At 27.5% G+C, this 22,083-nt stretch overlaps 4 protein-coding genes and 1 long non-coding RNA gene across 7 annotated transcripts; 3 read left to right on the forward strand and 2 right to left on the reverse strand.

The window, feature by feature from the left end:
- The first annotated feature begins 317 nt into the window (after positions 1-317).
- APP-BP1 (Nedd8-activating enzyme E1 regulatory subunit APP-BP1) lies at positions 318-6,677 on the forward strand. 3 transcript variants are annotated; one of them, XM_015525074.2, is made up of 11 exons: positions 318-463; positions 550-638; positions 3,442-3,606; positions 3,670-3,852; positions 3,933-4,285; positions 4,885-5,036; positions 5,095-5,228; positions 5,293-5,495; positions 6,007-6,143; positions 6,202-6,319; positions 6,437-6,677. In XM_015525074.2, the coding sequence occupies exons 2-11, from the start codon at positions 571-573 to the stop codon at positions 6,547-6,549; spliced, it is 1,626 nt and encodes a 541-aa protein (XP_015380560.2). In that variant the 5' UTR covers positions 318-463; positions 550-570; the 3' UTR covers positions 6,550-6,677. The 3 variants fall into 3 exon arrangements, with proteins under 3 accessions (XP_015380560.2, XP_015380559.2, XP_015380558.2); XM_015525073.2 differs by having other exon boundaries at positions 325-463; positions 547-638; XM_015525072.2 differs by having other exon boundaries at positions 339-638.
- LOC149057419 (uncharacterized) lies at positions 1,303-1,789 on the reverse strand. Its single transcript, XM_089222760.1, has one exon. It carries the CDS (start codon positions 1,732-1,734, stop codon positions 1,366-1,368), a length of 369 nt encoding a protein of 122 aa, XP_089078886.1. The 5' UTR covers positions 1,735-1,789; the 3' UTR covers positions 1,303-1,365.
- A 1,805-nt stretch (positions 6,678-8,482) lies between the features above and the next one.
- Positions 8,483-9,682, forward strand: CSN8 (COP9 signalosome subunit 8). The gene is made up of 2 exons (XM_015507615.2): positions 8,483-8,896; positions 8,983-9,682. Exons 1-2 carry the CDS (start codon positions 8,871-8,873, stop codon positions 9,512-9,514), a joined length of 558 nt encoding a protein of 185 aa, XP_015363101.1. The 5' UTR covers positions 8,483-8,870; the 3' UTR covers positions 9,515-9,682.
- A 4,151-nt stretch (positions 9,683-13,833) lies between these two features.
- Vap33 (VAMP-associated protein 33kDa) lies at positions 13,834-18,527 on the reverse strand. Its single transcript, XM_089221902.1, has 8 exons — positions 17,878-18,527; positions 16,056-16,208; positions 15,719-15,834; positions 15,435-15,545; positions 15,261-15,368; positions 14,834-15,149; positions 14,703-14,759; positions 13,834-14,644 (listed from the first exon to the last, which is right to left on the reverse strand). Exons 1-6 carry the CDS (start codon positions 17,936-17,938, stop codon positions 14,976-14,978), a joined length of 723 nt encoding a protein of 240 aa, XP_089078028.1. The 5' UTR covers positions 17,939-18,527; the 3' UTR covers positions 13,834-14,644; positions 14,703-14,759; positions 14,834-14,975.
- A 160-nt stretch (positions 18,528-18,687) lies between these two features.
- LOC149057420 (uncharacterized) lies at positions 18,688-21,867 on the forward strand. The gene is made up of 3 exons (XR_016190696.1): positions 18,688-18,831; positions 18,888-18,983; positions 21,255-21,867. It is a non-coding gene; the product is annotated as an uncharacterized LOC149057420 (long non-coding RNA).
- The last annotated feature ends 216 nt before the right edge of the window (positions 21,868-22,083 follow it).

Here is a 22,083-nt window from a genome sequence, read left to right on the forward strand (position 1 = left end):
AAAACAAAAGAATAAGGACTAAACAATTTTAACAATTATTGATGTTTATAATTTTAAAAAAAATTATTGTTAAAATTGGCGATGAATAAAGGTATAACCTCAAAAATACTTTTTATCAATTGATTAATAGATAATATAATATAATATTTCCTTAATATCACCAAAATAAAATATAAAATACCACAATATTTTTTACTAAAATACTTTAATAATATTAAAGTATATTATACTATTATTTGCATTATATGTTTACATCCATCTGAACGCATACTATTAAGTATTATACTAATTAATATTGAATGATAAATTCATACTCTATTCTATGTCAATGCTCATATCAGATCATATAATATTACTTATGTACCAAATACAATACATTTTAATTATTGATAAAAATAAATGATAATTTTATAACATTCAGTAATTCAGTTACATGAAACAATCACAAATCACAATAAATTGAGTAAATATTGAAAACTACTAATACGTTTGTAATTTTTTGATTTTAGAAGCGTGTTAATTTTTATTATTATATAAATTTATAAGTAGATTATTTGTTAAAAATTTATTATGGCTGTACCATCTCCAAAATCACCTGAACAGTCAGAACGAAGTCGAAAATATGACAGACAACTGAGGTGATTTTTTAATTTTGATCATTTATTGTTTTTAAGCTTTTCAACATATAAAACTTATTATTATTTAAAAATCTTATCCAATTAACCAACAAAAATAAATAGAGTTTAAAAAATATTTTTACATTCTTAGAAGAACTGCAAAATTGGTTTATAATTTAGTATTGTATTTGGAAGTCAACCTATGTGTCTAATTGACTCAAATAAATTTAGTGAATCTGTGAAGTTCAACCTTTCTAAGATGTATAAGTGATATACTATATATTATAGGGGGGTCCTTATTTTTTAAACTTAATTATATTTGGTCCGTACCTGATAGATTTGTTAAGTCTCGTGAGAAAGTAATTTGGGTAAAATTTGGAAGATATTACTCAACCCTTTCAGGTGCCCATTTAGGGTTGAAAAATTGCAGGAGAGGGTAGTTTAATAATTTTTCAAATTATTACAAAAACTATAGCACTTAGCATAAAAATTTATAGAATCTTAATTATAAAGTGTAATAATGTCTATAAAAAACAATAAAACAAAATTTTTCGTAAACTCATTATTTTCCAAGAAAAACAAAAAAAAAAAACAAAAAATTAATAATAATAGTAATGGTATTTAATATTTATACTTATTATATATATGGTTTACACATAGTTCCGCGGTTGTGATTAGGATATTTTCTACGGTAATCTTGAACTGTCTGGAAAAAATTAACAAAAGTTAATATTAGCTTAAATTGTTATTAAAAAAATGTATTTACTTGTAACAAAAACTGCTTTTGTTCTTCATTTTTAGTAATTTTACAGTTCAATTCTTCCATCAGCTTAACATGGCGTTCGTCGGTATCGTTAACGACTTTTAACGATCCAACTATCTCTTTTCCTCTTTTATACTCTTCATTTTCTTCCCAGTATATTGGATCCAGTGATAAAAAATTAGTCTGAATATTAAATCTATTAAACAATTTTATTGATTTACGTGTAATTAAATCAACTGACAAATCTTGACATATAAAATTAGGGATGTCTTCAATTTTTAATGAATGCTTTTTTTTAACTTCTCCCACTTGTTCATACTCTTCAAGTTCATTCATTAACATTTTAATTGCCATTCTTTTTTTTTGTTCAATGGGAACACGATTGTCGAAAATAGAAAATGTCACACATTCGTCACTAAGGTACCATAAATGGTTTATAAATTTCTTTAACGCAGTTTCAGCTATTTTATTATCGTTGTTTTTATAATTGTATAATTTTTTTATAAAAGTATATCATTAATAGGAGCCTCTATTGCGTTTGGAGCAGTGAACCACACTTCAGCATAGCATTTAATAATGAAACAACTAATTTTTTTAAGTTACATTTCTTCTGAAGAAGTTAACTTAAATTGTTTTTTAAATAATAACATTTTTAATGAATAAATACCCTTGGCCATCCATCGTGCCAAATGATAAGCTCCAGGTTGCCGAAAATTAACATTTCCCTTAAGTTTTCCTCCGAGAAATATTACAATAAGCTGCAAAAATTCTTTGTAGTCATCACGGGGGAAACTATCTAGAAGTCTTTTTTCTGCAAAATCTAATATTTCATCGCGAACGTTATTGAATATATCGAATGTCATAGAATCATCAGTCCACACTGAATATTCGTTTTTATTAATATTTTTCCAATTATTAACGAATCTCTTAAAAAGTGGTATATCTGGGCCAGATGATGGTGCAAATTTAGCTTCAATAAATACTGCTTGTAATATTATTTCGAAAATATGATGCCGACAAGTTAGAAATCATACTTTTCTTCCTAATTTTTGCTCTAATAGAACGCAAGCACCATTTAATCTACCTGAATTAGAAGCTGTAGTATCAAATACAAATCCTTGTATTTTTTCTAATAATCCCCAGTTTTCTAATTCATCATATACTGCTGAACATATTTCACTGCCTGTGCCACTTGAAAGGTGAGGAACCCCCAAAAGCTGGACAGTTTTTAGGGCCGTAATAACAACGGGAAGTCTATCACACTTTTCTTTTCCAACTAACGTAGTCAGAATCTTTGAGTCCCAATGTACAATACCATAATTTAAATTTAGATCAATAAACTTAGATTTTATGTTACTTGTATTGTTTTTTGAAATATTTGTCGAGCATTTCTTATAGACGTTCGATTTACTATAAAATCATTTGTATCTAATGTTACTGCTTCAATGCATACTGTTGAGTAATATCTTCCAAATTTTACCCAAATTACTTTCTCATGTGACTTAACAAATCTAACGTGTACGGACGAAAATATATTTAATAAAATATCACCTATGATATATAAGGACCACCCTAATATATTATTATATTATATATTATATACTTAATATATTTCTTCTGGCTTTCTTCAAGGTGTGTCATTATTCTCTTATTTAAAAAGTATCAAGTGACTGACAACCTTCTGGATGTTTGTGCCAATGAGATAATAGTAAATTATAATTTTCATAACTAAAATATTTATATTAGATGAATTGCTTAAATAAAAATGTAATGCATAATGTTATTAATATACTAGTCTACCTATAATCTTAAAACATAAAAAATTTGTGTAACATATTTATATCCATAACTGTTTGTAACTTAGACAAAAATTTCACAACAAGAAAATTAATTAAAGTAATATAATTTAATGTTTTATTTTAAATTACTAAGAACATATATTTTGTTAATTAGTGCTAAACCTATTAAAATGTTAATCATATTTTTGTATTATTAACATAACTAAATAAAACATTATTATTATATTCAGTTGAATATAATTTAAAATATTTATTATTTTAGATTATGGGGTGATCAAGGGCAGCAAGATTTAGAAACTGCTCATGTGTGTTTAATTAATGCAACAGCGTTAGGAACAGAGATATTAAAATCATTAGTATTACCTGGTATCGGAGCATTCACTATAATCGACAATGAAGTTATAACTGAAGGGGATGTAGGTTCTAAGTAAGTTCTATACATTCTATATTTAATTTTGGTTATAATTATAATATTTTATCTTCCTATTAGTTTCTTTGTTACAGCTGATAAAATAGGAGAAAAAAGAGGATCAATTGCTTCACAACTTCTATGTGAATTAAATTCAGATACAAGAGGTCACTTTATTGATGAATGTTTACTAAAATTATTGGATTTGAATCCTGGTTTATTTAAAACATTTACTGTGGTTGTCACTACATCGCTGCATGAAAAGTATAAATAATGATATTAAAAATAATATCTAAAATGTTAAATTTATATATTAATTGAAGTTTGTATTTTTTTTTTTTAAGAGAAATAATTGATTTATCACATAAGTTATGGAATTACAATATTCCACTTTTGGTATGTCAAAGTTATGGATTTTTTGGTTCTATGAGACTTCAACTTGCTGAACATACTATGATCAAAACTCATCCAGACAACCAGAATCCTGATCTTCGATTAGATTACCCATTTCAGAAACTTAAAGCACATTTTGATACTTATAATTTAGAAGCTCTTGATCTTACAAATCATTTACATGTTCCTTATCTTGTAATATTATACAAACATTTAGAAAAATGGCGAAATGACATTGGTGATGTCAATGCACTGCCTGAAACATATAAGCAAAAACAAGTTATCCGAGACAATATAAAAAACAGTTAGTATTTTTTTTTAAAATTATTTTACAATATTAAATCAAATAAAGTTATAATTATTGCCTCTAATTAATAAAATAATATTTTTGGTAATAAAGTTAAGTCATTATAATTATTTATATAAGTATAATATAGGTAAAACTATACCTTTATAAATCAATATCAGATTACTACATTTATTTAATGTTACAATGATTATTTAATCTATTCAATGAATATATAAATAACAGTATATCAATACTTGTACTGTATAGTATAAGTATTGATGTATAACTAAACTAAATAGAAATAGAAAACTAGTTTTATTACAGAAAAACATATCCCCCCTCGCTATTAAATTGTTATTGTTATAAGTTAGTTAAAGCATTGATTATAAATTCTATTTCATATGTATTTACTATCAATTATGAAACCAATGTTTTTAAAAATTCTTTTAACTTAATATAAATTTATACAAATGTATTTAAAAATTAACAGTTAAAGAAAATGAGATCTTCTAATAAGACTTACTGTTGATAGAAATAGAATATATGAATATAACAAACCATGAGTTTCAAACAATTGAGAAAAAAAAATTAATTTTGTATAAATGTACTTATAGGCATCAGAAAACACGAAAATGGTACCTTATATCATGAAGAAAATTTCGAAGAAGCAATCCGATCTGTTAATTTTGCATATAATCGTACATCATTGTCAGAAAATATACAGCTTATACTTAAAGATGATAAGTTAATGAATTTAACATCAAACGTAGGTAATTAAAATTTCAATATTATGAATAAATTTAATTAATTATGAACTAATTTAGAGTCAACCTTTCTGGATAATGGTTAAAGCACTTAAAGATTTTGTGGATAATGAAGGATGTGGCAAGCTTCCAGTTCGTGGAACACTACCGGATATGACAGCTGATACTTTTAAGTACATCAGTTTGCAACAATTGTAAGGTTTTCATAATTATCTTTTATTGACTAAACATAGTGAATGTATTGATATATATTTTAAGATATCATGAGCAAGCTGCCAAAGACGCAGAGGCAGTCTACAACCGTGTCCAACAACTTCTTCAGCATGTTAACCTCCCTGATGATACAATCACGGAACAAGATATTAAAATATTTTGTAAACATGCATCTGAGTTATGTGTTATTAGAGGTACACGAATAGCTGATGAGTATGAACGTAAGGGAAATGCTGATAATGAGATATGTGAGTTTATTGTTAGCTATATTCAAAAATCATAGACGTGCCGGGTATGTTACTACATTTTCCTTGACTCCTAAAAAAAAATCCATTAATAATCTTTGAAAGTTTATTATTTTTTTCCATAAAGAACTCAAGAATAGTGTATTTCAAGTATTTCTTTCAAAAAATTCCCCAATTTTATCGGAAAAGCGCTTATTAGTTATTATGCTATTAATACTTAAATTATGCTTTTATTTTGGATAAAAAGTAACTTAAACACCAGTCAGTAATAATTTTTTATTTACCAATATTTTATATTTAACATAAATTTGTGATTTTATTGCTACTCCTTTTTTCTGTTTATTGAGAAAACTTAATTATTTTTGGATCTCAAATTATTGGTTTTGCATACCCTGCTAATGAAGTCTATGTCCAAGAAATGTCAATAACAAAAATTAGGAATAAGTATTTTACTACTTATAGGTTAAATTGACTATTTGTTTTATTGTTGAACATGATTTATACATATCGTTAGCTCAAAGCCTTGAAGATCCAGACAGTTTGATCGAACATTATATCATACTACGTGGTATTGAAAGATTTTATTCAGAATATTATACATACCCAGGTGAAATTGATGAACAAGTTGAACCTGATATTCCTAAGCTTAAGGTAGACTCTAAAATTATATCTCTAAGCTTTAAATTTTGTAACGATCAAATACTTTTAGTTATGCATATCAAATCTATTAAGTGAATGGGGTTGTATGTATTCCACAAAAGAGGATTATATACATGAATACTGTCGCTATGGCAAGTCTGAGTTGCACAGTGTATCTTCATTCATTGGTATGATTTTACTATTTATTTATCCTTGAATTATAACATATTATATAACACATTTGTATCAAGTGAATTACTATTCAATTTTCATACATTCACAAATACTTATACATTTATTTTCAGGTGGTTGTGTATCACATGAGATAATTAAAATAATCACACGACAATATAAACCAGTAAACAACTCGTTTGTATTTAACGCTATTAACTGTAGTACAGAATCTTTTACATTGTAATATTACAACTCTGATAAGGAATAATTTGGAGCAAAATTATATGGATACTATTTCTTCTCACATCAATAAAAAACAAACAATTTTTTTTTTTATCTATAAATAATAAATACTCATTATTTTATGAACAAGTTTTGTTTATTATTTTAGTTTCATTAAACATATTATTATTTATTACTATATCAACAGATTGTAGATGATGAATTATAACATAATTTACTTTAATGCATAGTTATGCACACTGGTGATGCATGTGAAGCCATAGCCACACACTAATTACTCATACCTGAAGCTTAGTTGTTACTGTTTTTAGGTAGGCACTTCTTAAGTCTTTCCACTTCACTGCTGAAACGTTGAAGTATTATGACATTTAAATAGAATTTTCTATTCAAGTATAGGGTCGCCAGAAGTCCTTTATAATACAAGAATGTCCCTTCTTTAAACTAAGTAACCCAACAACAGTCTTGGGACACCAATTTGTCCCATTTAAAAAAAAATATGCATTAATGATAAAAGATAAAATAAATTATATCCTGTATTGAGATAAAAAAGTGACACAAGCTATTATTTGTTTTTATAAGCTGGTTTCGAAACTGTTTGAATTTTTGTGCGAAACCATTATTTTGGAAGTTATAGCCTTCCAAAGTTTTTGCGATTTTACGTTAATACCTACGCATGCGCTCAATTTTAATTAGACTATGTTCTATATTTATATCAATATCGCTATTTTATAACTATCTCATTATTACTAAATTGTTAATTAAATTATCTTTATGATAATAACATAGACTCTATTAAGTTATTTTGCAATTATCAACAAGTAGACAGGCTAATGAGTATATTGTATACCTTGTCAGTTAAAGTAATATAAGTATATAGTGGCTCTGGTCGCCAAACTCAAGGCCCAGAGGACCTCGAGATAGATGGGGGCTCAGCCCCACCCCAGGACTTAAATAGCTAACCTGGGAGGAGGGAGGGCAACCACTTTGGGATCACGGGGGTAGGTCCCTGCCCTACGGGTAAACAAATGACCTAACAAGTTAACTGAACCTTGTTAGTTAACGTTACACACAAGTGGCTCCGGTCTTCAAACTAAAGGGACCTTCCTTCGTCTGCCAGCTACAGTCGTCAGACCTCGAGTTGCTCTTTGTAGCAGTAAATTATAAAGTGGCACGAATGCATATAAACGTAAAATCGCAAACTTTGGAGGGCTATAACTTCCAAAATAATGGTTTCCGAAAAAAAATTCAAATTCCTAAACCAGTATAAAAAACGCCCTTTTAAAAAAAAATGTTTGAAATTCATGAGGGGCGTGGTAAAAGCATTTTAGCCAAAAAAATTCATTTTAGTTAGATATATAAGCAAAGATTAATAAAGAATTAATAAAAACTAACAAGCAGGCGCGGATTGGTAAAAAAGGGCACGGGATGCTACATAATTTAAAGGACAAATAACAAAAATGTTTGAGGCAAATTAAAAATATGTGGATTATGTATAAAATATTGAAAATCGTAAATAGGTACCATATTACTACAATTATTCAAAGAAAATTATACAATATTTTATATTAGATTAAAAACAAATTAGATCAAATATATTTTAGGACAAGGATGCTGTTGCTGTAGCATCCCACCCAGTACGCGCCTGCTTACAAGTTACAAGGATATATTTATCTTTTAAACAGTAGTACAGACGTCAGACAGTTGTACACAGTACCTAACCTAAGACCTAACGAATAACGATGATCACTAGATATTAATGCAATTTTTTAATGCAAAACATTAATTTAATGGAGAAGACATGGAGACTGCTCGGACTGATGTATTAATATTTCTTAGAATGGATCATAGATGGCGTTAAAACCGCACTTGAACCAGTAGCGTTACTGTTCTATCGTTCTATGGTTAGTGGTTGCACTGTAGTTCCATAGATAACTATCTCGTTTCCAGTCATGTTTATCTTGGTCCGTGAGTCGTGACTCGTGACCCGTGTCATTTAAACTTGAGTAGTCGAGTCTGTTTTCGGGCGGCAAGACGAGCAATAATTGGTGTCCATTCCAATATTTCGAATACTATCGAATAAATCAAAACCATTGAATAGTTCAAATGATCCGGACTATCGAATAATTCGATACTACCCATCAATAGTCGTATTAGGACCAAAAGAAAAGTCATTAAAAACCGTCAAAAGACTGAAGATCGATATTTGATTTGACCGAATAATTTTAGTATATCACTAAATCATTCGGTCGCGATCCGGTTACTCGACAGATTCGTTAATTTTGATTCATTTAGTCGCGAGTCGCGACCATCGAAACTCTAAGTATGATCCCCGAACCACTCGACGTCAGGTAGGCATAGTTTATGGTCGTCCAAGGACAATTTATGATTTGCGGTTTCAGTATGGTAATATAGTCGATTATTGTCCGTGTTTCAGTTTTGTCATCGAAGAGCTTGAAAACGACGAGATCCAAGAAGGCAGTCTGACAACCGAACAGTACACCAAATTGTTTTCCGCCTACTTGTACACCAATGAACTGTGTGCCGCCAAATTCTTGTGGCGCCGTGTGCCCGAGTCAATCAAGTCCGATCCTGAATTGCATAAAGTCTGGTCGATTGGCAAAGCCCTCTGGACGAAACATTACACACAAGCATATGAACTGATTGACTGCAAGTGGTCCAATGTACTAGAGCCCATCATGATTGCAATCAAACGTCGCATCCAACAGGACACATTGAAGTTCATTAGTATGCACTATGAAAACATACAACTTGACAAATTTCAAACATTCATGGGTGTAGACAAAGAACAAGCTGAGAGAATAGTGGAAAGTGAAGGTTGGACATGCAAAAATGGTTATGTAATGCCAATAGCAATCAATGAATCCGATTTGGGATTAGGTGGTAGTCAAGATATTCTGGATAGATTAGTGACTCTATCATCATTTACGTCTTATATTGAAAATTGAATCAATTTACTGTTTGTGTATTTAATTAATTTAAGTCTGATCCTAACCTATTAAAATAAGATAGCTCAGTTTAAAATTAATTTTAATAAACAATTGATGTGTCAAGTCAGTGTATAAAAATGTAATATCTATACATAAGGTTAATATTAAATCTATATATTTTATAAATGTCTTCTTCTTTTTGTTTTTATGTTATAAATATTATACTTATATGAACATAATTTAATAAGTTAATAAACAGTTCTTAGTTATATGTTTCAATATTAAATAAAATCTATTGCATTCTAGATATAAAAACTTTTCAATTTAAAATCAAGTATGGGTTCACACTTAAAATTATTTTATTCAATTTTAAAAATTCCAGAATTTTTCATAAAATAATACTACAGTTAAATACAAACATCATTCTAATACTTATACAATTCTCACAGTATTAAAAAGTTGAAATACACACAATTAATAAGCTTTTAATTATTTTCAAATGAATACAATCAGTGGCACCGAACCTATACACTAGGAATGGTGGTGGCCACCAGGCCACCCCTTTTAAATGGGTGGATAGTGGGTTCTGTTGTTATGCAGATGAGTAAATATTTAACAAATAAAATTTGAAGTAATTGTACAAATACTAAAATATTTTACATGACTGCTGTCTGATGATAACATTGAGGCATAGGTTTAATTTAACGGTTCTGTGTGGGTGGGTACTTGGTAACTTTTTACTAGTTGGCCACCCCATTTTAAATTGAGTTTGGCGACACTGAATAAAATTATGATGAGTAAGATACATTACATAGAATTATTTATAACTTAAGTTATTTAACGTGTATGCTCAACAAATTTGTAAAAATTTCCTGTTTTAACAAATTGTGTCCAAAATAATAATTAATTAACCAATAGTTTATGAAATTGCCTATAAGTTTTTAAATGTAATTTCCTATAATAGATTCACACTTTTGTAAAAAATATTATTTACCTATTCTTACATTTTTATGAAGCTAAATGTGAAAACAAAACATTTTATGTCGCTATTAGATTGTGTGATCTTTAATAGCCATTAAAGTTAACACTATAAGTATCAAAAGTTACCTTTACAATATGTCCTTACCAGAATTGTTATACGAGTTTTCTAAGTATTTAAATTTACAAAACCTCAGATTTTTATCATGTGAAGAAAAAAAACATAAAATGCTTTCTAACCACTTACATAATATCATATGTAAATTAAATAAAAATTATTATTATTAATTATTATTTAATATAATCTGTTTGGTTAAGTAATGGCATGCTCAATTAAATATTTTTATATGTGTTCTGAAATTACTATAATATTACTCTGACAAAATAACTGATGTATAACATTAAACCACAAACTTTGTTTTGTTATTAATTTAATCTAATGTTTTAAACTACATTGTAACTTATTAAACAAACTTTTTCTCGAATTATTAATATTATAAATATATAAAGTATTATCAAACTATTAAATAACATTTGATGTTAACATGAAACATTTTTTTTATTTAATGAAATGTGTACAACCTACTATGTGTATTGGGGGAAGTGACCGGCCGCCATGTGAAAGTATATCAAAAATTATGAAGAAATACCGTTTAAAGATGGGATCTAACTTTTTACTTTTAAGTTATGACCAATTTATCTTTTTTTAACAAAACCAAACCTACCAAGCATTTTTTATGTATCTCCAAACATTTTGAACATTTTGATGTAATTATTTTTTTTTTTATATAGCTAATTTATTGTCCTATCAACTAACATACACAATAAACCATAATTGTGCTAATTATTTTCATTAAATTGAAAAAATCAAAATATTTTGTATTAAAAATTAGTAATTTTAAAAGTAAACTGTGTATCACTCCAAATAATTTAGTAGAATTTAGTATCGATTGTCAATCATTTGATTCTATTTTATTTGGTAAATATTAATAGTGTAGTCATTTTATTTTATTCAGTACATTTTACTATTTTAGTTGTTATGTTGTCTTTTACTGCCAAATAAAATAAATTTAAATGATTTACAATTACGACCAATACTTGATTCTAAGAAAACTAAGAAGTGATGTTTAACATTATGATAATGCAAATATGGAAGATATGAAAACCAAACTTTAAATTAAAGGTATTATTCAGTAGAGTAATATAATAAAAGAATACTAAATCATTTGGAGTAATACACAATTTACTTTTAAAAATACTAATTTTAATTTTTTCAATTTAATAAAAATAATTTGCACGTTTATGATTTATTGTGTATGTTAGTTGATAGGATGATAAATTAGCTAAAAATGAAATTACATAAAAATGGCCTAATTTAAAAAACAAAAAGTTAGACTCCCTCTTTAAAAGGTATTTCATCATAATTTTTGATAAACTTTCACATGCGGCAGATGGTCACTTTTCTCCAGAACACATTGTATAATAACAGTTATTTAAACGTAAAACAAAAACAAAAAAGGGCACATAACCTGAAATCTTGAGGAGAATAACTACTAGATATCCAGCAGTAACAGTAGCACAGACATGATACATTTTTTTAGATTATTTTATATGCATATTTTTTTTTCATCAATTAAGTTTATCTAAATCGTAACACCAGCACCTATAGTCTTCTCGTTAAATTTTCAGGAATGTTCATAAGGCGAGAATCAAAACACTTAGAGGAAAAAAAGGCACATTAGTAATTTCAGTGATATAGATTAAAACCTAGACATTTTGTAAATAATGGATTTTTTTTTTTTTGTTGCTACTACCCATTATAGGATACCATAAGCTCAAATAAGCTTTAGAAAGGTTTTATAACAGTTTATTATTTGGGTTAAATTTAAAATATTTACAAAGCAGTGGGTACACAAACTCATCTTGAGTTTAGCAAGAGAAGTTTTTGTTTTAAATCTCGCAAACCTCTACTAGTGAGTGTCATTGCTGGATGGCTTCTCACACCTCATATTTCATGTAAATATATATATACAGTGTGATCACGATAAGTAGAAACACTACACTCAATAATTATGTGTAGGCTTCATATATTTCGATTCTGCTTTTTCGGCTAACTAATAAATATTATTATACACATTTTCAAATAATATTAGACTATTTTGACAATTAATTTTGCACATACGCACAACAATTTTTTTTTTTTTAATAGCATGATCCATTATTGACCACAAATTATTATTTTTGGTATTTTTCATGTATTTTAGAGGTTGAATTTCTTTTCTAAGTCAAAAAATGACCGAGTTATAGCAATTTGATTTTATATTATTTGCATGAGTGTAACAGATTATAAAATACGTAGTTGGTAATAATAATATGTTATACCCGTGCAAATAACATAAAACAAATTGCTATAACTCTGTCATTTTTTGACTTAAAAAAGAAATTCAACCACTAAAATTCATTAAAAAATACAAAAAAATAATAATTTGTGGTCAAAAATGGATCATGCTATTTAAAACAAAAATTTATTGTGCACATGCACAAAATTAACTGTCAAAAAATAGTCTAATTATTTGAAAATGTGTATAATAATATTTATTAGTTAGACGAAATAGCAGAATTGAAATATATGAAGCCTACACATAGTTATTAAGTGTTTCCACTTATCGTGATCACACTGTATACATATATATGTATGTAATTTCTCTCTCTACCACATGCACTCGTTGAGCCTCTTAGGTATAGATTGTATATTTCAAAAAAATGTAAGCCTCAAGTTAAACATTTATACAGCAAGTTTGACTAATAATTTAAAGTTTAATTAACTAATTTATAGTAGTGCCTATTGTTTATGGTCTAAAAGTAAATGTAATTTTACCAAATTATAGAAACAGTGGTATTTAAGAGCTTCAGCAAATGTTTCATCCAAAATTTATGTTCAGCTTTTTTAATTATGTCCTGTTAAGATTTAAATGATTTTTTAACAATATTTTAACTTTTAAGTAAGTCTTCAGTAATGACTTCAGTATGAAATATATTAAAATTAAAAAATATTTATTATTTGACACCAGCTTTTCAAAATGTGTGATAAAATCCAACAAAAAAACACTTAGTTCTGCCTTTAATTTTGAAAATAGGAAGATTTATATTCACTCTACTATCAAAGCACACACAATTGGTATATAGAGCTGAAAACGGATACAATATATTTTGCTGTTATCGTCTACTTAATATGTTTCTGAAAATGAAACTGTTTTGTCAATGGATCAAAAAATTGTGTCTAGTTTTTAGTATGTCAAAAATCTGGATTGTAATAAATTTGTAATACAATACTCATTATTAGAACAAATACATTAATGTCATACAGTATAATATTAGTTATATTACTAGATAAAATGTGATAAAGTCATAAAGAAGTTTTTAAAAATATGTACATTAATTTGTTGATATTTAGTACACTTTAAACATTGTTTAATATTTGTTGAATTTTGACATAATTGTGTTAAAAATGTAAACATTATTCAAGTACTAATTTTATGTATATAATATGTGTGTAATATTATGTACATAACACTTAATTTAGTTTAAAACAAAATAATTTATTTTTATAGAATTCACAATAATTTATATTATTAATTTTTAAATTATTTTGTTTCATTCAATTTGGTAAATAACACAATGTTTTTTACAATATGAATATATTTTCACAAAAATATTTAAAAAAGTAATAATAATAATATGAGTAAAAACCAATAAATAAGAACTTGATGTTAATACATACAAGATTACAATAATTTATTATTAAAAATTACAAACAGTTGAAACTGACAGATAAAACATATGTTTTAGAATAAAGATAGTATATTTTGTTTGTATACAATATTAGTCTATTAGAAAAAGATAGAAAGAGAGAATAACAGTAATCCAATATATTTAGCTGTCAAAAATATTCACCAGTTTTAAAAAATCAAACAAACTAAAAAAAAATAACTTTCACAAAAGAAAAAACAACCAAATAATCTTTAACTAATTTGTAACCTGCACCATAATGGGCTTATAAGCTAATTTATCTGTGCATAAAGAAAGGTTTTTATTAATATATTTTTTCAAATTAATATGCGCATGAATATTTGTAGGACATTGGATTATTATCATTGATGGCAATTTAATTATATATATATATATATATATATATATATATATATATATATATATATATATATATATATATATATATATATATATATATATATATATATATATATATATAATATGGTTTATGAACCTTAACAGATAGGACTATTATCATTGATGGCAATTTAATTATATATATATATATATATAATATGGTTTATGAACCTTAACAGATAGGACTATGCACAAAGAATTTGCATTATAAATTAAAAATACAACTTTTTGCTTTCATTTTATAAATTAATATTATATATTTATTTTCAAATTTAAATGTTTTCTTTTTCAAACGTAAAATTAAAATATCTTACTAAAATAAATATTTTCCAGCAATAATACCCAACAATGCAACTACTATCGCCATGCCAACCATCAGAGCTATATTGGCATTTCTGTTTTGCATATCCAAATGCTGACTACCACCAACAGAACGTTTTAGAGATTGCTGGTTTTTGATTTCATATTGAAGCTGCAATAGTTCTTCCTATGATGCATAAAATTAAATTAGAAATCAAATAAGGAATTCAAAAAAGTTAATATGGTTGTTTATGTACAAAAAGGCTCAACTCTTATATTATGAAATAAAATATCTTACTTTCAATTTCATATTTTCTTGTCTTAAGATTGTCTCTTCCTCACGTAATTCTTTTACTTCAGTGGTTGCTTTTTGTAGTTCTGTTTCAGTGTTTGTTTCTAATACAGCCTGTTTGAAAATATTTATAAAGTTAAAATTTTAACTTTATCATAATAGACTAATCAGAAAACTTACTGTGCTATCATCATGAATGTTTTTAGATTCTAATAACTGTTCGACTGTAGGCATTTCGAACGAGCATTTTAATTTAGAATCCATTATTCTACCTTCATCAACATCTCTCCACTATAATAAAACAAAAAGGTGTTATTTATTTTTAAATATCTATAATTTAGATAAATTATAACTATAATCTAAAAAAATTAAAATTAAAACAAAGTGAAATTTAAAAATATATATATTTAAAATAAATTGTTAATTTTTTTTATTTAAAAATTGTTATGAAAGATTGAAGTAACCTGAAAAGTTTTGCCATCTTCACCATAGTCAGCAACAGGATCGATAACAACAGTCTGTACCAAAAACTTGTGTTTATTTCTTTCATTGGCATCATAGTCGAATGGTTGCAATATTACTGGATAACAAATTCATAACACACACCAACAAAACACAAGTTAGAACAATCATATTGAGGGAAAATATTTTTAAGGTTCATTAAAATATTAAAAAATGGTAATAAGCTTGGTAATAAAAATAATCAAACAAAAAGGAAAAAAATCTGAAAAGAGTTGTTAATTTCAAGATCTCAATGCATATCAATGAAAATTTTATTTATGTGCATCTGTTTATAGGTACCTGAAATTTCTGCCTTTTCTTTAGGAGCAAGTTCACCACAGTTTGGTCTGACACAATAACGCTTGGGCGCAGTAGTTTTTATTTTGAAAGCAACTTTTTTATCACTTGAATTTTTCAAAGACATTATTGTTTGAACTGGTTCAGTAAACGGACCTAAAAAAATTAATTTTTTGTTAAACACATTCATTAGTTAAGTTAGTAGACTAGTATACACTTTTCCAGAATCATGAGTAGGTAAATATAAGTACATTTTGCACTCACTATCACACTTAAATTCATAATTAAAATATAGGTATTCAGTAAAACTACCATCAAAGTTTATAGAATTCTTAATTTAATGTAAACCTGTACTTAGGTACTTCAAATACTATTAAATACATTTTAAAACATAATAAATATTGCTAATTAATTATTCTATTGTAAAAATGGTGGTCTAATAATTTATATATCTTACATATTTACGTAATTGAAATATCTTAATAATAATATCATAATTCACATAATTCACGTTAAACAATAATTTATAGTTAAAATACTAAAAATAGCTATATTTATATTTCTATACCCATACAAACACTAGGATTTTTAGGCCAATACAAATTCAGAACCTTAGCCTTATACAGTTACACCATGCATTAAGAATTTATGATAAGATAAAAAATATAAAACAATAGTGAAAATTATTGTTGTTCATAAAATATTAAACTTTTCACCACTGAATAATTTGTATTGTTTCTCTTTAATCATAGATTATACTATAAATTATATAATTTTCAAGTAGATAAGTTAAAAATAATATGGTGGGTTTAAAGTTTTTAGTTTCAGATCAATTATTTATTAAATATAAATATGGACAGTATAAATGTAAAATTTTTAGTTGTGTTTAAATTTTTTATAAATCTATAAAATTATGTAGCTAGTATTTGACATGGCAGTTAATAGTTAATAATTATCTACTTATTGGGTATTATAATCATTGCAAATTTTTAAATATTGTAATCGTACTATTCGGTGGAGTAATGTTGACTGTTTACTTAAGAATAATTCTTATTCCGTTTCTTGAATATTAATTACATGATTAAAACAAGTTTGAATATAACTAGAGAAAATGTCCTCTGTTATGAAAAACTAAAATTAACTCATTTACCTACCTAGGTACCTTATCTTATGAACTATTATTGTATTATTAAATATTTGTAAATAACCAAATTTACTAAACATAGGTCATTATCAATCGTCATAACGGTCATATTCAAATGATTTCAGTATTTAATAATACACAAATTTACAACGCAAACACCTATTTTTTATAGAAACATTTAGGATATACCTCGGGATATACCTATATGTAGTATATGATTATCAAGTAAACAGTATATCGTACTCAGTAGAATCTTTATGAGGATTAAAGAAATGGATATTAGTTTAAAATCTATGTAACAATTGCGAACCACTTATTTGTTGTTCACAATGCAATATAGATAGGTACAACATACAATTAGCTTTAAAATTGTTTAATGGAAGTAACGATGAAATAAAATGGAAACAATAATTATCAAATAGGAGAGTAAAATAAAGTAAGAGTTACGTGTAGTAGACACAGACATTGAGTAAACTAAGCAAAATTGTTCAATTTTGGGATAAATACGTCATGTAACGTTTTATGTTTTTCGGTTTACATAACTATGTAGCAACTAAGGTTTTCAAAGTTTACAGAAAGTGTCATTAAAAGGGTTCTCTCCCAAAACAGTACACACACACATATACACACATACACATAGAGACCCACAAATCATCGTGTTTTGTGCTGATTGTTGCTAACCTTTGAATTTGAGCTCGTGCGGCGGCTCGATTAATAGAATCTGTTCGATCTTGGACGACATGATTTGATGCTCGGGACAAACGGTATCAAGACGGTGGTGGAGCTGTCGTCAAGTCTGTTCGCAGGCAACAATGAACCGGAGAAGGCGGCGTCGATGGTGGCTGGAGCTGATATTATTCGAGTTGCTACTTGCTAAGCCGCTGTTAAGCGTTAGGCGATAGCGCCGATAGCCAATTGCCGATATGAGTTGGAACACACGCGCGGGCGCGCACCTCAAAGGAACACGCACACAAACGCAAGAAAGAGACACACACACACACACACACGCTCGCGAGAACGCTGCAAAACGTCGCGGGGCACACCGCACAAGGTAGTATGGTACACTCACACGTCACACACACTCACAAACAAATACACGAGAAAAGAACGGCGGTGACAAATGAACGACCGGTGGACAGTATGTTTGACGTCGAAGCAAAACTGCAGAACGTCTTCGGTGGTTCGTTTAGGGCGGTCGGAATTTAAAACGTACGGCTGACGTCGGGGAACGCGAGACCGAAAAGATTAACGAAAATAAGAAACCTGAAAATCACTATGGTAGTTAAGTCGACAAGTGCGCATGAATTGTAAAACCCTGAGCCGTAGTAGAGCTCGGTAGAGGAAAACTTGATGATTAGAAAAAAAACAACAAAAACACAACTCACAAAATAGGTAGAACCGTCTGTTTAACTGGAACACCAGCAGCTGTTGCTATGAGGTTATGAAAAAACCGTAACATACCGCAACCGTGGTCGCTCGAAGCTGCCTCCATGTCCGGTGACAATATATTGGCGGGCAGCGGGCTGTGAATAGTACGAGCGGCAGACTCGTTTTGTAGCAGTATTGCCAGTATTCATACTCATTGAATATATTATACTGAAGTTAATATTTATTTCTAATTATTTATCGTAGTTGGTGAGTTGTCTATGGTATATTTTTTATTATTTTATTATCTTTCTTTGTGCTTTTAGAGACACGTACAAGTACAAAATCGTTGAAACACAGCATGCCATATTTCGCTATGGTGGGTTTTCAAAACATACTTCAATGTTTGACAAGTATAATAGGTACATATTATAATAAATTCAATTTTCATATTGAATACAACTTAAAAAAAAACTACGAAACGCTCTCAAAAATATATTTATTTCACATTCAGACTTCAACTATAAATATATTTCCAATCATTATTGCAAATATGGATATTCGTAAATTGGTTTTTCAGTCTACATGTAAAAACTGGTACAACAAACTTGGGCGTTCTCTAAACTCTTAAGGAATCATTTAAATATGTTTATTTTTTAACAATGAAACAGGCAACAGCAGCAACTATATGGCTATACTATACATATATAATATAGTCTTTAAACACATATTATAACATAAAAAATAATTTACTATATATTTATATCATAATATCCAATCAATATTTAAGTCCATTGATGCCTAATGGTTTATAGCCTATAGGAAACCTATTATCTATGAAAGGGTATTTTAAAGAATTAACTTTATTTGTATGTGCATTAAAACAATAACTTTAATTTAAAGCCAATGAACTTGTAAACAATACAATAAAACAATTGCATATTAGTTCAAGGTGTTCAATTGTTAAAAAATAATTTATATTGTATGGTCACAAACTTACTACCTATAATGATATCAATAGTCTGAGTTTAAGTTTAGAATTTAACAAATGTAATAAATATTATTTACATTATTACATTACCTAATTTAATTAATAAGTTATTACTTATTACCATTCATTAATTAGTAATTAGAAGTTATAACTATTTGCCTATTACTAACAACTACCTACTATACAAAATACTGATAAAACCAAGTTTCTAATTAATAATCCAGATTATCTACTAGAAACGAGTTATATTTTGCTTCTTTTTATTTATTAACTGTATGGAGTCGTCGTATATAATTAAAGCACAATATTATTCCTTAAGCTTTTGGATTGAATTTTAAGAGAATATTATGTTGATGACATTGTTAACTGTAAAATGTTTGTAATTTAATCTATAGGTATGTAAGTATGTTGCATATCAGGTTTAGAGGTTTAGACGCAGACATTAATTCTCAGTGTAATAATGGTATACTGTGTTGTAGCCGTTGTAGGTACCGAGTACTGACATACAGCTATAATAGTGTGGTATTTTGATTTGTAATTGACTAGTCACTAGAGAGAATAGGTCTCAAACAGTCAAACTATACTCTATATAGGAATAAATGTATAATTAATTTATATTAGAATAGAATCAGCTTGTCATTTCAAGTTTAAAGAGGGGGGGGGGGGTTGAAACTCGATATGATAAACACCTACTAATACCTATATAGTGTTATGTAGTGAGTAACCAGGGAGTGGTTTATTAAATTGCAATTGACGGCCCGTGGACAGGAAATTTCTTTTCAAAACTATTTTATTTCTCATAACAAATTAAATTAGCTTTTTATAAACTTTAATTAGGCATATATTTTTTTTTAATTTCGTCTTTACTTTCTGTGAATAAGCAATAAGCATGTTAGTTATTAGTAATTATAAGTAATTATTAGTTATTAGTATTTATTATTAATTAGCATGTTGGTACATTATATTTTTATTATCATTTTATTTTAGTGAAATTCTAACACATAAAGTTATTATGTCTCAACCACAGATATATAGATTACAGATAGTTAACAATATATATATAAATAGTATATAGTATATATATATATATACTAGTAGCTTATGAGTTATAAGTATTTAAAGTTTAGACAAGCGGAGTAGTAGACAAACATTTTGCGGGGTAACCCCGTACCACTCCACTCTGCAAATCTAAACTTTAAATACTTATAAAGTTATAACTCATAAACTAATCGTCCTAAATTCGATTTTTATGAATCAAAATACCAAGAAAAATATTCTGCTTTGGAATATGAAATTAAAATTTTATGTTGTTGTTCAAAAAAGTAAAGAACTTAAAAAATGATAAGGATGAAAAATATTTAAAAATTATAATTTTTTAATAAAAACGTTGGTTTTTGAACAACTTGAAACTATGTAATAAAATATTTTCAAAAACATTAGTAATTTTTTAAATAATGAGTGCACTCATGAACATTATGTTCAATGATAAAAGAATCATCCGGTATAAGAAATGTTAGTTGTTTTATTTCTTGATTGAAGTGTATAACTATATGCAAATTTGATACAAAAATATTTTTGAGAAATAGCGATTTTCTACTACTTATACAGACAGATAAAATAGTGAGGATTAAAGTGTATTTTTCAAAAAGTTAAAATTGTACCAATAATTTTACTCAACATTAATAAACAATTGTTTTTTCAGATATTTAAATTTTGAATTGTTGCAAAATAATTGCAATACCCGTTATTTTCGGATTTATAAGCAGCAGTGTGGTACGAACACAATTGGAAAAACAAAACGATGACCTGCACACCGACTTCAATTTATCAACAATTAACAACTACACATAGGATCTAACGGCAAGCTTCTTCTGTAATCAACATTCTATGCAAAACAAGCGGTCCATAACATTTTAGGTTAAATATCGGCCCCATATCAACCGAAGACTAAAACGTGGTTGTCCTCATGACATCTATTAGATTATCTTCAATGAAAATTTTATTGTATATATCGTTCATTGCTTGTAACACTATCTTACACAGTGGCGGTTTTGATAAAACATCAAGGGGCGGGGGGCTATTTTCAATTTATGTGCCCCCCACCCTCCATAATAGTTGCATATATAACTTATATATATGCATATACAACTTACAGAACATAACAGTTGGCACAAAAAAATCCAAGGGGGGGAGAGCCCCCTTCGCCCCCCCTAAAAACCGCCACTGATCTTATATCTATTAATGTATATCATCGCTAATTTGTTAATATCGTTTTTATAAATAGCTAAAAATGTTGTACCTACATTATACCTAAGTTTAGATGACTGTCAGGAAAACTTTATAAATAATAAAAAAAAAAATTGGAAAAACAAGGTAAATCTACAACAATATCTAAAATTACTAATAAATTATTAACTAATATTCTAAGTTAATAAACCCATCTTAAAATTGTTGATGATGGACTGTAAATACAGTAAAACCTGTGTAATATGGAACCCGTATAACGTGGAAACCTAACTTTTATGGAAAAA

This window comes from Diuraphis noxia, unplaced genomic scaffold, assembly GCF_037042655.1.
Source record: "Diuraphis noxia isolate RWA-SAM2 unplaced genomic scaffold, SU_Dnox_SAM2 contig0003, whole genome shotgun sequence".
NCBI classification, from domain to species: domain Eukaryota; kingdom Metazoa; phylum Arthropoda; class Insecta; order Hemiptera; family Aphididae; genus Diuraphis; species Diuraphis noxia.

Coding starts and splice junctions, on each gene's coding strand:
- Vap33 (XM_089221902.1), bottom strand. CDS start 17,938: ATGTCGTCCAAGATCGAACAGATTCTATTAATCGAGCCGCCGCACGAG. Junction 16,209..17,877: donor GCACGAGCTCAAATTCAAAG/GTTAGCAACAAT, acceptor TAATTTTTTTAG/GTCCGTTTACTGAACCAGTT. Junction 15,369..15,434: donor ACATTCATGATGATAGCACA/GTAAGTTTTCTG, acceptor ATTTTCAAACAG/GCTGTATTAGAAACAAACAC.
- APP-BP1 (XM_015525074.2), top strand. CDS start 571: ATGGCTGTACCATCTCCAAAATCACCTGAACAGTCAGAACGAAGTCGA. Junction 5,037..5,094: donor TAATGAATTTAACATCAAAC/GTAGGTAATTAA, acceptor GAACTAATTTAG/AGTCAACCTTTCTGGATAAT. Junction 6,144..6,201: donor CTGATATTCCTAAGCTTAAG/GTAGACTCTAAA, acceptor AAATACTTTTAG/TTATGCATATCAAATCTATT.
- CSN8 (XM_015507615.2), top strand. CDS start 8,871: ATGATCCCCGAACCACTCGACGTCAG. Junction 8,897..8,982: donor CCCGAACCACTCGACGTCAG/GTAGGCATAGTT, acceptor TCCGTGTTTCAG/TTTTGTCATCGAAGAGCTTG.
- LOC149057419 (XM_089222760.1), bottom strand. CDS start 1,734: ATGGCAATTAAAATGTTAATGAATGAACTTGAAGAGTATGAACAAGTG.